The sequence below is a fragment of the Fomitiporia mediterranea genome (genome assembly GCF_000271605.1).
Source record: "Fomitiporia mediterranea MF3/22 unplaced genomic scaffold FOMMEscaffold_6, whole genome shotgun sequence".
Taxonomy (NCBI): domain Eukaryota; kingdom Fungi; phylum Basidiomycota; class Agaricomycetes; order Hymenochaetales; family Hymenochaetaceae; genus Fomitiporia; species Fomitiporia mediterranea.
Window position 1 is genome coordinate 1,559,195 of NW_006760391.1, and position 12,472 is coordinate 1,571,666.

The 12,472-nt window shown below is 40.7% G+C and overlaps 2 protein-coding genes across 2 annotated transcripts; both read right to left on the minus strand.

Annotated features, from left to right (window-relative positions):
- Positions 1-601: 601 nt before the first annotated feature.
- Positions 602-5,411, minus strand: FOMMEDRAFT_107810 (uncharacterized protein). Its single transcript, XM_007266465.1, has 14 exons — positions 5,272-5,411; positions 4,741-5,202; positions 4,626-4,683; positions 3,628-4,570; positions 3,314-3,577; positions 3,080-3,248; positions 2,847-3,023; positions 2,727-2,792; positions 2,433-2,666; positions 1,997-2,379; positions 1,589-1,937; positions 1,101-1,530; positions 955-1,044; positions 602-897 (listed from the first exon to the last, which is right to left on the minus strand). Exons 1-14 carry the CDS (start codon positions 5,299-5,301, stop codon positions 818-820), a joined length of 3,735 nt encoding a protein of 1,244 aa, XP_007266527.1. The 5' UTR covers positions 5,302-5,411; the 3' UTR covers positions 602-817.
- A 335-nt stretch (positions 5,412-5,746) lies between these two features.
- FOMMEDRAFT_84611 (NAD-binding protein) lies at positions 5,747-7,054 on the minus strand (the record flags this gene model as incomplete). Its single annotated transcript, XM_007266466.1, has 5 exons — positions 5,747-6,016; positions 6,073-6,169; positions 6,223-6,408; positions 6,457-6,588; positions 6,648-7,054. 5 exons carry the CDS (start codon positions 7,052-7,054, stop codon positions 5,747-5,749), a joined length of 1,092 nt encoding a protein of 363 aa, XP_007266528.1.
- Positions 7,055-12,472: the final 5,418 nt, after the last annotated feature.

Here is a 12,472-nt window from a genome sequence, read left to right on the forward strand (position 1 = left end):
CTCATGCTGACGTCCTTTCATCCCCAGAATGCACCATCTATCTATTACTCGTCACGAACGTGATACCGTCGGCTGGTTAGGCTAGCGAGAGACACACAGGATTCTCAAGCAACGGTCATTTCATTTCGAGTATTCCTGTGAATAGCGTACGACTGATTCCTTGAGCACATGTTGTGTGACTGACTTAGTCGTCGAGCTTATCCGTTCGTTGGTGAAGTCTTCAACTAACGAGAGGATCTTCGTTAAGCTATCTTTGAAGTTCCTCTCTCTTCCTTACTGCTCATCCTCACTGTTACTGTTCGTGTTATGCGGACCACAGCCCATTTGTATATCATACAATACACACAATAGAATTATTCTATTTAATGACTTCTGATATCGTGATTTACATTATGAGTCACTAAATAGCTAGGATTGATGTTTGCCCCTCACCATTCACAATACCTACATTCAAAGGCAGAAACTTCATTTCCATTTCACACACCACTTCACTTTGCATTCAAGACATCTAATTGCTCACCATTCAGGATTCGAGCTTCCACTCAAATTATAACAATGTTTTACACATCATTGACAATGTCTAAATTTCAACACGTTGAATGGAGATTATGTATTGCCCCCCGACTCGATACATTTCATATGCGACAATACTTTTTGAGAGAGCAGCATGACACGATACCCGACAGGGATGATGTTAGGAATAACTGGTCGAAAGGTTATGAGGTAATAGTAAACTAGATAGATCAATCAGATCCGTCCATCCCGTGTGCATTTTTGTGTGTGGGTAAAACAAAGCAAATACGACAAATTTGAGTATCTAGTCACTACGACGTCCGCCGCGGTTTGCGTGAATGTGGAGGATGGCCTCCTTTGCGGCTTCGATAGAAGGTTCAGAGCCTACAGTCAAGCATGTTTAAATCGGATCAACCTCGCCAAATAAACGAGATCACTGACCAATGATAGTAATTGTATTATCCTCTCTGCTGACAGTTATGTCAGCGCCAGTTTCAGTACGGAGACGCGACACGTTAGAGCCCTTGGCACCTGCAGAAAGCAAGATTAGTCTGGCACTCGTGATGCTCGTACGATTCACCACTTACCAACAATGCGAGGGAATGCACTCCGATCTGGGAGTGTAAGGAAGCCCACCAAAGACGACTCTTCAGCTTGCTTGATAGCATCAGCAATATATTTCTTCGCCTTTTCGAGCCCAGAGTCATCGCGGGCCTTGAGCGTCCAAATAGAGTCTCCCTCTTCAGCATCCTCATAGTTTGGCACGATTTGCCATTCGATGCCAGCAGGTTCTTCATCCGCATCATCGATGCGAGCCGAAGTAGCCTGATCGCTCGGTGGGCGAGTTGGAAGGAATGACTTGGTTGGAGTGGTCGACTGGTCGACGTTCACTCCGAAAGAGCGAAGTGTGCGGAAGAGATGTCCCTGCTGGCTAATGAAGTGGTGGTACTTCAAAGGGACATTAACGGTGTCTGTGATTGCTTCGAACGTAGGTGTCGTAGGAGTTCTAATGCTTGCCTGGAATACAAAGTAGAGTTAGTTGAACGCTTCTGCCAGCAAGGGAGTTGTAAACTACCGTAAGTTCCTTGATAGCCTTCTCGCACGCCGCACGCGTGCCGGATACCTTCACAAGATTCTGAGGATCCGCGTCTTTGAAGTCGGCAGCATTCTCCGCTTCGCCAACTTGATTGTATGAGCGGGACCCAGGGAACTGCACTTGAGCTCCAGTACGGCCTTGCAGATCGTTAAGGTGTTGACCATTTCTCCCAATCAACGCCCTGTGTTGCGAGTTGGGGACATCAACGTAAAGAACCACGCGGTCGCGGAGGGACGTGGCAATCTTTTCGAGCTCCTGCTGAAGCTTCTTAACGATTACCGCGTCACCTCTTAGTCGGATTTCGTCGGATGGTTCAGACTGGTGAGGGCTGTAGGATGTACAGTGTCAGATATGATACAGTCAAGCGAGCGGTGATCAACGACTCACAATCGAATGAGGTTAGCTTGTTGTTTAGGATCACTGGGTCCTCCGCAACGAGTGACGATGGTTCGAAGTCCTTGACCGCCAGGACCAATCATCGAGCGGTGAAACCTCCTTTCAATATTGAGTGTGACGGTAACCTCCTGACCAACCTGTTCTGCAATGGCCTGAATGTCAGCCTTTGCGGTGGCAATGGCTTTCTTGGTTCCACGGCAAGTGATGTTCGTAATTTGCGGATCATCGGTACTCTTGTCGATATCAATTTGCGCACCAGTCTTGTCCTTTATTTCGTTGATATTCGCACCACCCTTCCCGAGGATACGAGCAACAGAATTAGTTGGGACCGTAAATTTGGTAATGTTATTAGTCTCCTTCTCGAATTCGACAGCCTGGATGACCAACTCATTAGCTCTAATCGACGATGTAAACAAATTGGCAATACTTCAAGAATCTCCGTTTTCGCACTCGCGACGCCTTTGCGGCCTCCCTTAATCAGGACTTCATCAGGCTTCAGCAATTCCCTTGTCCTCCCTTCTCCACTCTCACCAGTCCCACGAGGGAATGTAATCTTTACAGAATACTTTTCCTCGAGGCGGATGACATACTTTCCACTCTGGCCGATAAGAGAAGAGTGGTACTGTGCAGGGATCTTCAGGGTTTCGGAAGTTTCATCAGCCTTTTAAAATATTAAACATTAGTAAAGTCCCAAAGAACCGCAGCTGTCTCCGCTACTTACCAGCCTCTCGACTTGACTAAGAATACGTCTCTTGGCCTCTTCGACATTCTCTTTCCGGCCAACGATCTTGGGAAAACTTGAATGAATCATCTAAAAGGACATCTAACTATTCAAACATACCTTAACCTTTGCCTTCTGAGCCGCCTTTTTCTTTTTCCCAGTATCCTTCTCCTTGTCGTCAGCGTCATCGGAGAAATCGATCTTGACGCCGAGCGTCTCCCTGAGCTTGTTAATTGCCGCTCCATGGGAGCCAACAATACGGCCTACGAAGTCCCGGATGATCTCAAATTCGGTAGACTGTGAAGAATTTTTTTAATCACCGCAGTAGGGAGACATATCGTGAAAATACGTACATAGCTGTTGTCAATCAACTCATTCTTCGCGTTCTCAACGATGATTTGGATTTCCTTGACAGCACGATCCACGTCAGCGCTCGCTCCCCGGACGAGAATGAAGTCCGAAGTATCGCCTCCAGCTTCCTGGCCAATTTTGATGGACAAAGCCTTATCCTCACCGACAATACTACGTAGAAAAGCGCACAATGTCTATGAGAAGTTCGTAGAAACAGCCAGATAAAAATATCTCACGCGTTGAGCGTAGTTCCGTCTTTACCAGCAACGTATGGATGCCACTGAGCTTCTACCGGAATAAGCTCGCTCTTGACATCAGCCGCATCACGAGATAGCTTTAGGAGCTCCTTCTCAACTTCCGCGAGGTGTTTGGCTTTCTCATCGCGGTCACGAGAAGCAGATGGAGAATTGGGATCGTACACAAGTAAAACGAAGGAGTCTTCCTTTGATTCATCCGGAAAGAAAACTCTAACGTTGTGGTTATCCTGGAACTGTTTGAGCCTACATGGCCGTTAGTCTACGCAAAGAGACAACATCCTCTAACCACTTACTTCTTAGCATACTTCCCGATAAGTACGCGGTGAAGAAGCCAATCCACCGGAACATCCTTAGTACCTCCCACCAAGGTGTCGATAAAGGCAGAAAGTTGCTGTGCAGCCTTTTCCACCTTTGCCTTATCACCGACGAGATCGATATTAAGAGTTTTAGCCATTTTCAATACCCCAGCTGGAGGAAGATAAGCCGAAACGCCCGGGTTTGCGTCAGTCAAGCTCCTCAGATACTGCGTCCGCGTGATATACGTTACGATTTGCTTCGACAACTCGAGAGGGCCGGGTAAGAGGACCTCCTGAATATGCTGAGACTTGGCCTTCTGAGTGACGAATTGCATTGCCTTCGCGAAATCATCCGAATTGCCCCAGACTGTGATCCTGTCATTTGGTTCCTCAGGACGAGGAACAATGACGACACAGTTGCTATTCTGTAAAATTTCCTTTGCAGCAGGGCCAATGAGCAACCTATGTTGACGTTTGGGGATATTCAATTCAAAGCTCGAGAGGTCCGACTTGAGAGCATCAATCTGGGCCTTAATTTTCTCGACGACTTGAGCTACTAGTTCTCTATCGCCGAGTGCTAAAATTTCGCGTTCAACTGTATTTCCCTTTAGATCGACTGTCGCGTCTTTTGGAGCATCAGACAAGTACTCCTCTGGACTGCGGGCCAAGATGAACGGTAGAATATGGTCCGGAATGTCGCGAATGCGTTGCGTCGTCTTTGAAGTCTTGGAGGCGATGATGGCTTTAAGCATACTTTGAGCCTCCTCAACCATGGGCCTTGGTCCAGTAATAGTAATCGGAACAGTTGGCTCTTCCTCCTCGTCTTCATTAGATGCATGTGCGACGTCATTACCACTAGCCTGGACGGGAGAGACCGCATCTTTACGTGGGATATCAATCCGAACGTTTGTTTGATCTCGTATCTGTTTCAGAGAAGCACCTACGAATAAATCTTTACGGCTTGCTACCTAGTGTATCACTTTCAAAATACATGCCTTTGGGTCCGATAATCGTAGCAATGGTGGAAGCAGGAGCATTGAGGATGATGGACGCCTGCAGTAAAATTAGCACCCCTCCTTCAATGTCACACCTGAAGAGAGCTACACTGACCTGCGGACTGACAATGGAGACCAGCGTTCGCTTTGCGCGCTCGAGTTCTTTAGCCGATTCAGACTTGAGGAAGAACTCTGTTTCGCGGACTCCGCTACCAGTAGTCGATGAGCTCGCCTCCGCACGAACTTTAGGGTGCCTAGCCGACATCTGCTTCACTGCGTCACGAAGAGTTGCGGGACGACCATCGCGACCAGACAAGTCAACATTTGCAGCGGTGACTGTGAACCGTTCAGTAAGCAACGTCTGAGCCTGTACTGCAGGCGCAATGCGGGGACCACCGGGAGAAGCACCCCAGGATGCAGCCTGCCGCACGGGACCAGACGGTGCAAGGGAAGGGAAGGCCAGCTCAGAGTTATCTATACCAGCCGCGGTTCCATTGCTCCGCTTTGGCTTTGCAGGAGATGATTCCTCTCGAAGAGACGGAAAGGGGTCCGGAGCTCCCTCGAGTTCATGTCTCTTCTACATGCGATATGTAACAATCATTAACACTTTCAAAGGTTGAAGTGGCCGCAGCCGGTTTGCACGCACCTGAAGTTCTGCCGCAGAAAGCGCTGCCATTGTAAGAGAACAAGATTACCTTGAGCGAGATGCCTTGACGGAGAAAAACCTGAGAGAGAATACGACCCACTCTGTAGCAGAGCGGACCGAGATGAAGACGGGATGTGGGAGGAAGAAGTGAAGACGGGTAATGACCTTTTGGACTTTTGGCGATCGACACGTAGGTGATCGTGGGAACAGGCACTCGACCAAATCTGACCATGTATTTTTCGAAGGCTCAAATTCAAATACGTTTGAGTGTTATCACATAATTTCAGGTAAACAACTTTCTTCATAGTCCTCCAGGACGCCTGGTTGGCATGCTCCTATGTATCGATCCTATGCATCGATAATCCTCTGGAAACCTATTTAATTGTTTTCTTTCGGGGCAGTTGATATCCGTGATACAAGACGAAAAGTACTACTACGAAGTATTCTATAATTCACCTCTCTGCCTCTTTCCGTGTCAGTCTGCTACCTTCGTAATCAGCTTTCCAGTATTTACGCCGGTAAATAACCCATTCCAGACTCTTGGTATCTCCTCAACCTTTCCATGGACATCGACAACAGTTTCCGCACTATTCAAAATAAGCTTCCCTGCGACTGCTGCCGCAGTAAGTGCTTCTTCGGCCTCGCCGAGCCGGTCAAAATAGTCATAGAGCGTGAAACCCTCTAGTAACAGTCTATTGACGAGTATTTGCCCATAGTTACGCAAAACGAATGGTGCCTGTGCATCCTTCATATCTTTACCCCGGAACTCAGTAACTATACTTTGAATAAAAGGATAGGGACCTCACGAGCCATGATACCGACTGCGCATATGGTTCCGTGAGGTTTCATACGCATCATCACCTCGTCCAGGATCAATCCGCCAACGTTATCGAAAAACCTGTTGCATGACACATTATCAGCATCAACACAATTTAGTGTCAGGTTACTCACAAATCAACCTTATCGGGAGTTGCTTTCTTAAGGTCTTCGACAAACGTCGGACTCTTGTAATTAACTGCTTCGTCCGCCCCAACGCTCTTCAACCATTTGCATTTCTCGTCTGTACCAGCGATACCAATAACACGCTTGACTCCTATGACTTTCTTTGCAAACTGAAGGGCCACGTTCCCGACAGCTCTGCAATAAAGTCATTAAAAGGATTGTTCGCGTCGTTACGGGACTTACCCTGCAGCTCCACTTACGACGAGTGTGTCAGTCTCCTTAGGCTTCAAAATATCTTTCAATGCCCAATATGCTGTAGCTCCTGACGATCCAAGGCCGCCTACATATGCACTGATGGGAACACCAGGTATCTCCCTAGAGCAATGCATCAGGAACATGTGTTACCAACTTGTACTTGGAACTACAAGACTCACTTCCTTGGTCTTGCTACGTTTTTCTTCACAACGACATAATCTGCCCAGGAAGACCGCGATATTTGGACGATATCCCCGACTTTATGTGTTCCGTTCGAATCGTTACCACCGATTTGCAGGATGCGACCGAGTGCTGTATGCAACATAATGGGCGAACCAAGCTGGTATGGGACCATATCATTACGTTCAAACTGTATAGACTCTTGTAGAAAGATACGAAGTCCTGGCTCATTGGAGAGATAGGTTACTTGAACGAGAAGGGAGTCCTCCGGAAGCGGGTTAGGAATAGGAATCTCCTTGACGGTAAAGGTCCCAGAGGGCGACGAAGAGAGGTCAAGATCATGCTCTGCTGAGATATGGTTCTGAAGAACCACTGTGCGAGCAGATGTAGGAATAGATGGAGCCATTACTACTGGGCTGACACTCTGTGATGGAGGCATGGTGTCCTCTTAATCTGCTTAAATACTATTCTACATTGATCTTAGTCCGATGTTGATCTCGGACTTGTGCCAATGATTATGAATTGTGCTACTGCAGTCAAAACGTCAGCAATATCCTTTAGTAAGAGACTTGTCTCGCATTGCGTCACAAACTCACCGGATTGGACAATTTATTGATCTCGGTCAATGTGCTGTATTACCAGCAGGGACGCATTGCAGCGTGGACATGACGCATCTCCGAGTCGGCGCCATGATTAGAAGAATAACTCGAACAGCCTTCCTTTGACACCCCTGGAAGAAAGTGTAGTCGCGATGTGGTCATTCGGTACGCTAAAGAAGTAATATCCATCTTATCATTTCTGTAACAATAGAATATACGTATGCACAGCTAAGCTTAAGGTTCACAGATGAAGGAAAGTGTAAACACTCTTGTGTACTACCAAGAAACAACATGTGAAAGAGAGTCCAAGAATTATATGTTGCCATCAACACGGTCGTAGTATGCTGCGTGTGTGCATGTGATGCATAGAACTGTATAGAGCATAGACATAGTAGAGTGTAGATAAAGCGTAGGCAGGGAGTGCAAGGCTCATAACCTGTTGAGAGGGGTTATGTGAGAGGCTTAGAGGGATCACACAAAGAGGGGGGATAGTGGACTCGGCTCGCTCTACTTAGCGTCATTGTCCGTTGATTTAGTAGGTATATATAATATGTAGCTATGTCTCAGGTACGTCCGTTGCTTATATGTGTCATTCCATATATGTTAACAGTAGTCAAGTAAAAGACAAACACTGGTAGCAAATTCAATGTATGAAGCTGAATTAATAGCTCTTGTAAGAGGAACACAAGAAGCAATCACACTTACTCATTTAGCTGAAGAGATTCTGTAGGTCTCTGATACACTAATTAATATCTATTGTAATAACAATACTGTTATACAAACAGTTACATCAGACAAACTCAAATATTCGGAACAAACAAAGCATTTAGATTATAAGAAAGATTTTATTAAATGCTACATTGAGTTAGAGTACATAAATGCAAAATACATACAGACAAACAATCAACAAGCAGATATATTAACTAAAGCACTACATGTACTACAAGTCAAACATCTTACCAGTTTACTCAGACTAGTAAGAGTTTGAAGGGGAGTATTATGAGATGATTAGTTTATCAACAGACAAACCACAAGACAATGACTTCATAATGTCTCAGTTAGAATACATACAATATAAGGACAAGAGACACTGAGCAGTCAATCGTCACCTCACCCCTTGTCTATGTGTGCCCCCCTTAAGTTTTCCCTCTCAACAATTACAAAGGTGGCAGACAGAAAGATTCCACTGGAGAAAGAAGGTGAATGAGAAATAAGTCTTTCTCTCCTGAATCATCACATCACTTCGGAAGAGCTTCGTTGATCAGGCAGAACTTGACTCACCTGTCTGAGTATCCCAAACACAAATTGATACGCTACAGACGCACAATCTACTATACTACATACGACCCAGACATTATATGATTGTCATCTTAGTGATTATGATCATTGGCCCAGTAATAACATAATCTATGATTGTGATGCTGAAACTACAATGAGTATCACTTACTGCAACATTTAATCACTAAAATATTCTATAATATTACAGAGATCATGTTATTATAAATAACTGATCATACTATGGACGAACGTTAGAAGGATTGAGAAAGCAGACACTACTCATCCGCTATTAATATTATAATAGTACAAATGATAGACACTGTCAACAAATGCACATATGTTATAACATAAATCAAATAATAACATATATGACAATATCACAGCCAAACAATTAATGTAAGACATGTCTTGGGTACATGTCTTGGATATGTCAGACATGTCAGATATGAGATAAAGAAGTTAGCAGACATACATCCAATATCTAAGACATCCGATATCTATGCACTAATACAGCTTATAAAAGTGTACAACTATCTATGGACGAATTAATAATAATAATAAAGTTACAAAGTACATTACAGTAACTATGGTACAGGAACGAGTACACAATTATAGTCTTTAAACAAATAACAATACTTTACACCTATGATAGTGTAAACATATAATAATGATGTATAATAACAGTGAACAGTAGAATAATACCTCTACCATTACTACAACAATGTAACAGAACATATTTAATTGTACAGAATGTAGATATACTTTAACAAAGCATAAATAAACTTATATTGAAGCTACAAAGCTTATATACAAGTGAAGTACTATGCCAATATGGCTAGTACAACAAACAACAGAAAAACTACAATGGACACACTTATTATAATGATTACAAACGAAAACAATCATAATATAATAAGATTAAATAAATTAATAAAACGTTTAACACATTATCTCAGACAGTATAATATATAAAGAAAAGCAGACACAAGCATATCTATTACATCTTATCAGAGATATGAATAGATGTGCAACTGATGTTGTAACTGCAAACACACAGAGAGATTTCTTAGCACGTCTGAAATATTACAGACATATTACAAACATCACATTAAAATTTATAAAACAAACAGTACAATGTTACAGTGTAATGTTTAAACAAAATGATGTATGTCAAACATCATGAGTTAACTTAAAACATACTGTTATATTATAACACATACTGACAAACGTATGAAAGTAAAACAACAAAGTATTAACACTACTTGTTGGATTACAAATACATGAAAGGAAATCAACAATGTACTTATGTACTTACACTACTTGTCAATTACTCAAAGAATAACCTTCTCGAATTGAAAGGGAGTAATTGAATAATATACACACTAATGATGAACATTGAATTCTTAATGCAGACATATTGACTATGTCACTAAGTGAAATCCGCAATGAATCCGACGAATCTGTCGAATGTGAAATACTTTATTAAAGAATATAAAAGTTATACATCACATAACATTTTCAATGCTTATAAAAGTTACTCAAACGGATAATTAATAAATTAATAATAATAAAGCCTAGAAATGGCACATATTCCCAAAGCATTCTTTGCAGCAAATGTGCAAACGTTCATGACACGAAACTGCAGATGAACAAATGAATATTCATGATGCAGAAACGTCAATCTTATTACTGATCCTAAAAAACAATAAGTGATAGAAGTTACAGACAGATATAACGGATCACAAAGGTAAATCATTTGACATAATGCAAAATAACATCAATTGGAACAAATAACAGAAGTCAACACAACACATGATTGAACTTCAACGTTAAATAAATAATAATTCTACTACAAAACAAATGCTCATACTTGGCAAATAATATTAATATAATAATCCAATTAACTTAACAAAGTTTAATACGAAAATAAATAATTTACAAACAAATATCACATCATATAACAAAATAATTCATCAATCCAGACTATAGTTCATGGATAAAAGTGATGAATAATGAAAATAATACTTTGGAACATACATAAAATGATAAATAATACATCCATACAATAATACGAATATAATTGCAATATAATTTGTAACTACAATTGAACAATACGAAGATAATAACTATACAAACAAGTATGGAGCACATACATATAATCAAATAAAACTATTAAATCGATTCTTGTACAAACAATTAATTTGCCCTCACTATGCAATTAATACAAGTGTGAACAGCATTATAACATTATGAAATACATCAGATAGATACTAATAAGTATATCTATACAATGATTCAAATAAAATAAATAAAACTAATATATAAAACACTTTACCTAGCTAATCAATTAACAAATAAAACGTTGAACGAATACTACAATTGTGCATACCACTAGATTAACTAAAGTATGCTAGGAGACGATTATAGTAAACATAATCCAATATATCAATTATATGCAGATTGTGTTACAATACATCATTCTTTACAAAAGAAAAAGCAAAGAACAATAGCCATAATACTAATAAATATTCATGACATTACAATCACAACAATTCATGATAACACTGTTAATAACAAATAATACGAATGCACGTTACTAACAATTTACAACAGATAATTACGTTGGCTATTGAAGAAATAATGCAACAGATTGTATAGTTACTCAGGATGCATCAGAAACAATTCATTACAGAATGCAACATTAATATATAAATATAAACAATAATGTAAAGCGAACAAACAAACAATACATTCATGATATAATACATATATGATGCACCTAGACACATAGTGAGCTGCCTACAGCCAGATATAATATCTATGCAACAAATATATGTTAGCATAAAACCTCCTCAATCTCAGAATGAAGCAATCTAGCAAAAACAACTAGTATTATTGATATTACTGATATACAATCAATGCAAAGCTTCAATCCAAAGACATAAATCAGCTATTGCTGAATGCTTAACACATATACAAATGTAAACGAATGCAGACAGCAATGATTAAAGAAGGATATCATTGCAACACTGGATATACATTTTACTAGCATGATTCATTAGTTTCACAGCAAAGTAAAAAGAAATTACTAGTAATACTCGAGCAAATTTAATAAATAAAACACACAATTTATGATCTTACACAGTGCTCATGAGATTCTGCAGGTCTCTGAAGCACATATGATATTAATAACAATTTCGAACGATTTATTGTGAAAACAATACTGTCATTGAATGGTAAACTACACACGAACTTCAGATTAACTCTGAACATTTTCAATCATGTCAAACAGTCTACAAGACAACAAACAACAACTTAATAATATAATGGTAGATGAACAAACTACAGAACTAATAACACAACACCAAACGAAAACTTAATAGATATCTAACAACACACAAAGTTAACACACAGTGGACTAAAATATACAATACGAACAATGCATTTATATTATACAAATGATATTATTATAAGTAATACACGAGCGAATATAATACAGACACAACGTACAATGCAGATACAATACTAATAAAAATGTTGGAACAATCTGCAAATCAAACATCTTATAGGTCTGGCCAACTTATAAATGTTTGAAGGGGAGTGGTAGCAGTGCTATAACTACCCCTAAAAATAAAAATAAAAATAACTACAAATCAAATAAACGAATAGTTGCAAAACAAACATATTATTAAACTAATATATGTTTGAAGGGGAGTGTTAACATATATGGAATGACACATATAAGCAACAGACGTACCCAAGACATAGCTACATATTATATATACCTACTAAATCAATGGACAATGACACTAAGTAGAGCGAGCCGAGTCCACTATCCCCCCTCTTTGTGTGATCCCTCTAAGCCTCTCACATAACCCCTCTCAACAACTACAAAACTAATGAATCACTCAAGTAAAATGCATATCCTGATATTACACAATGCCCTT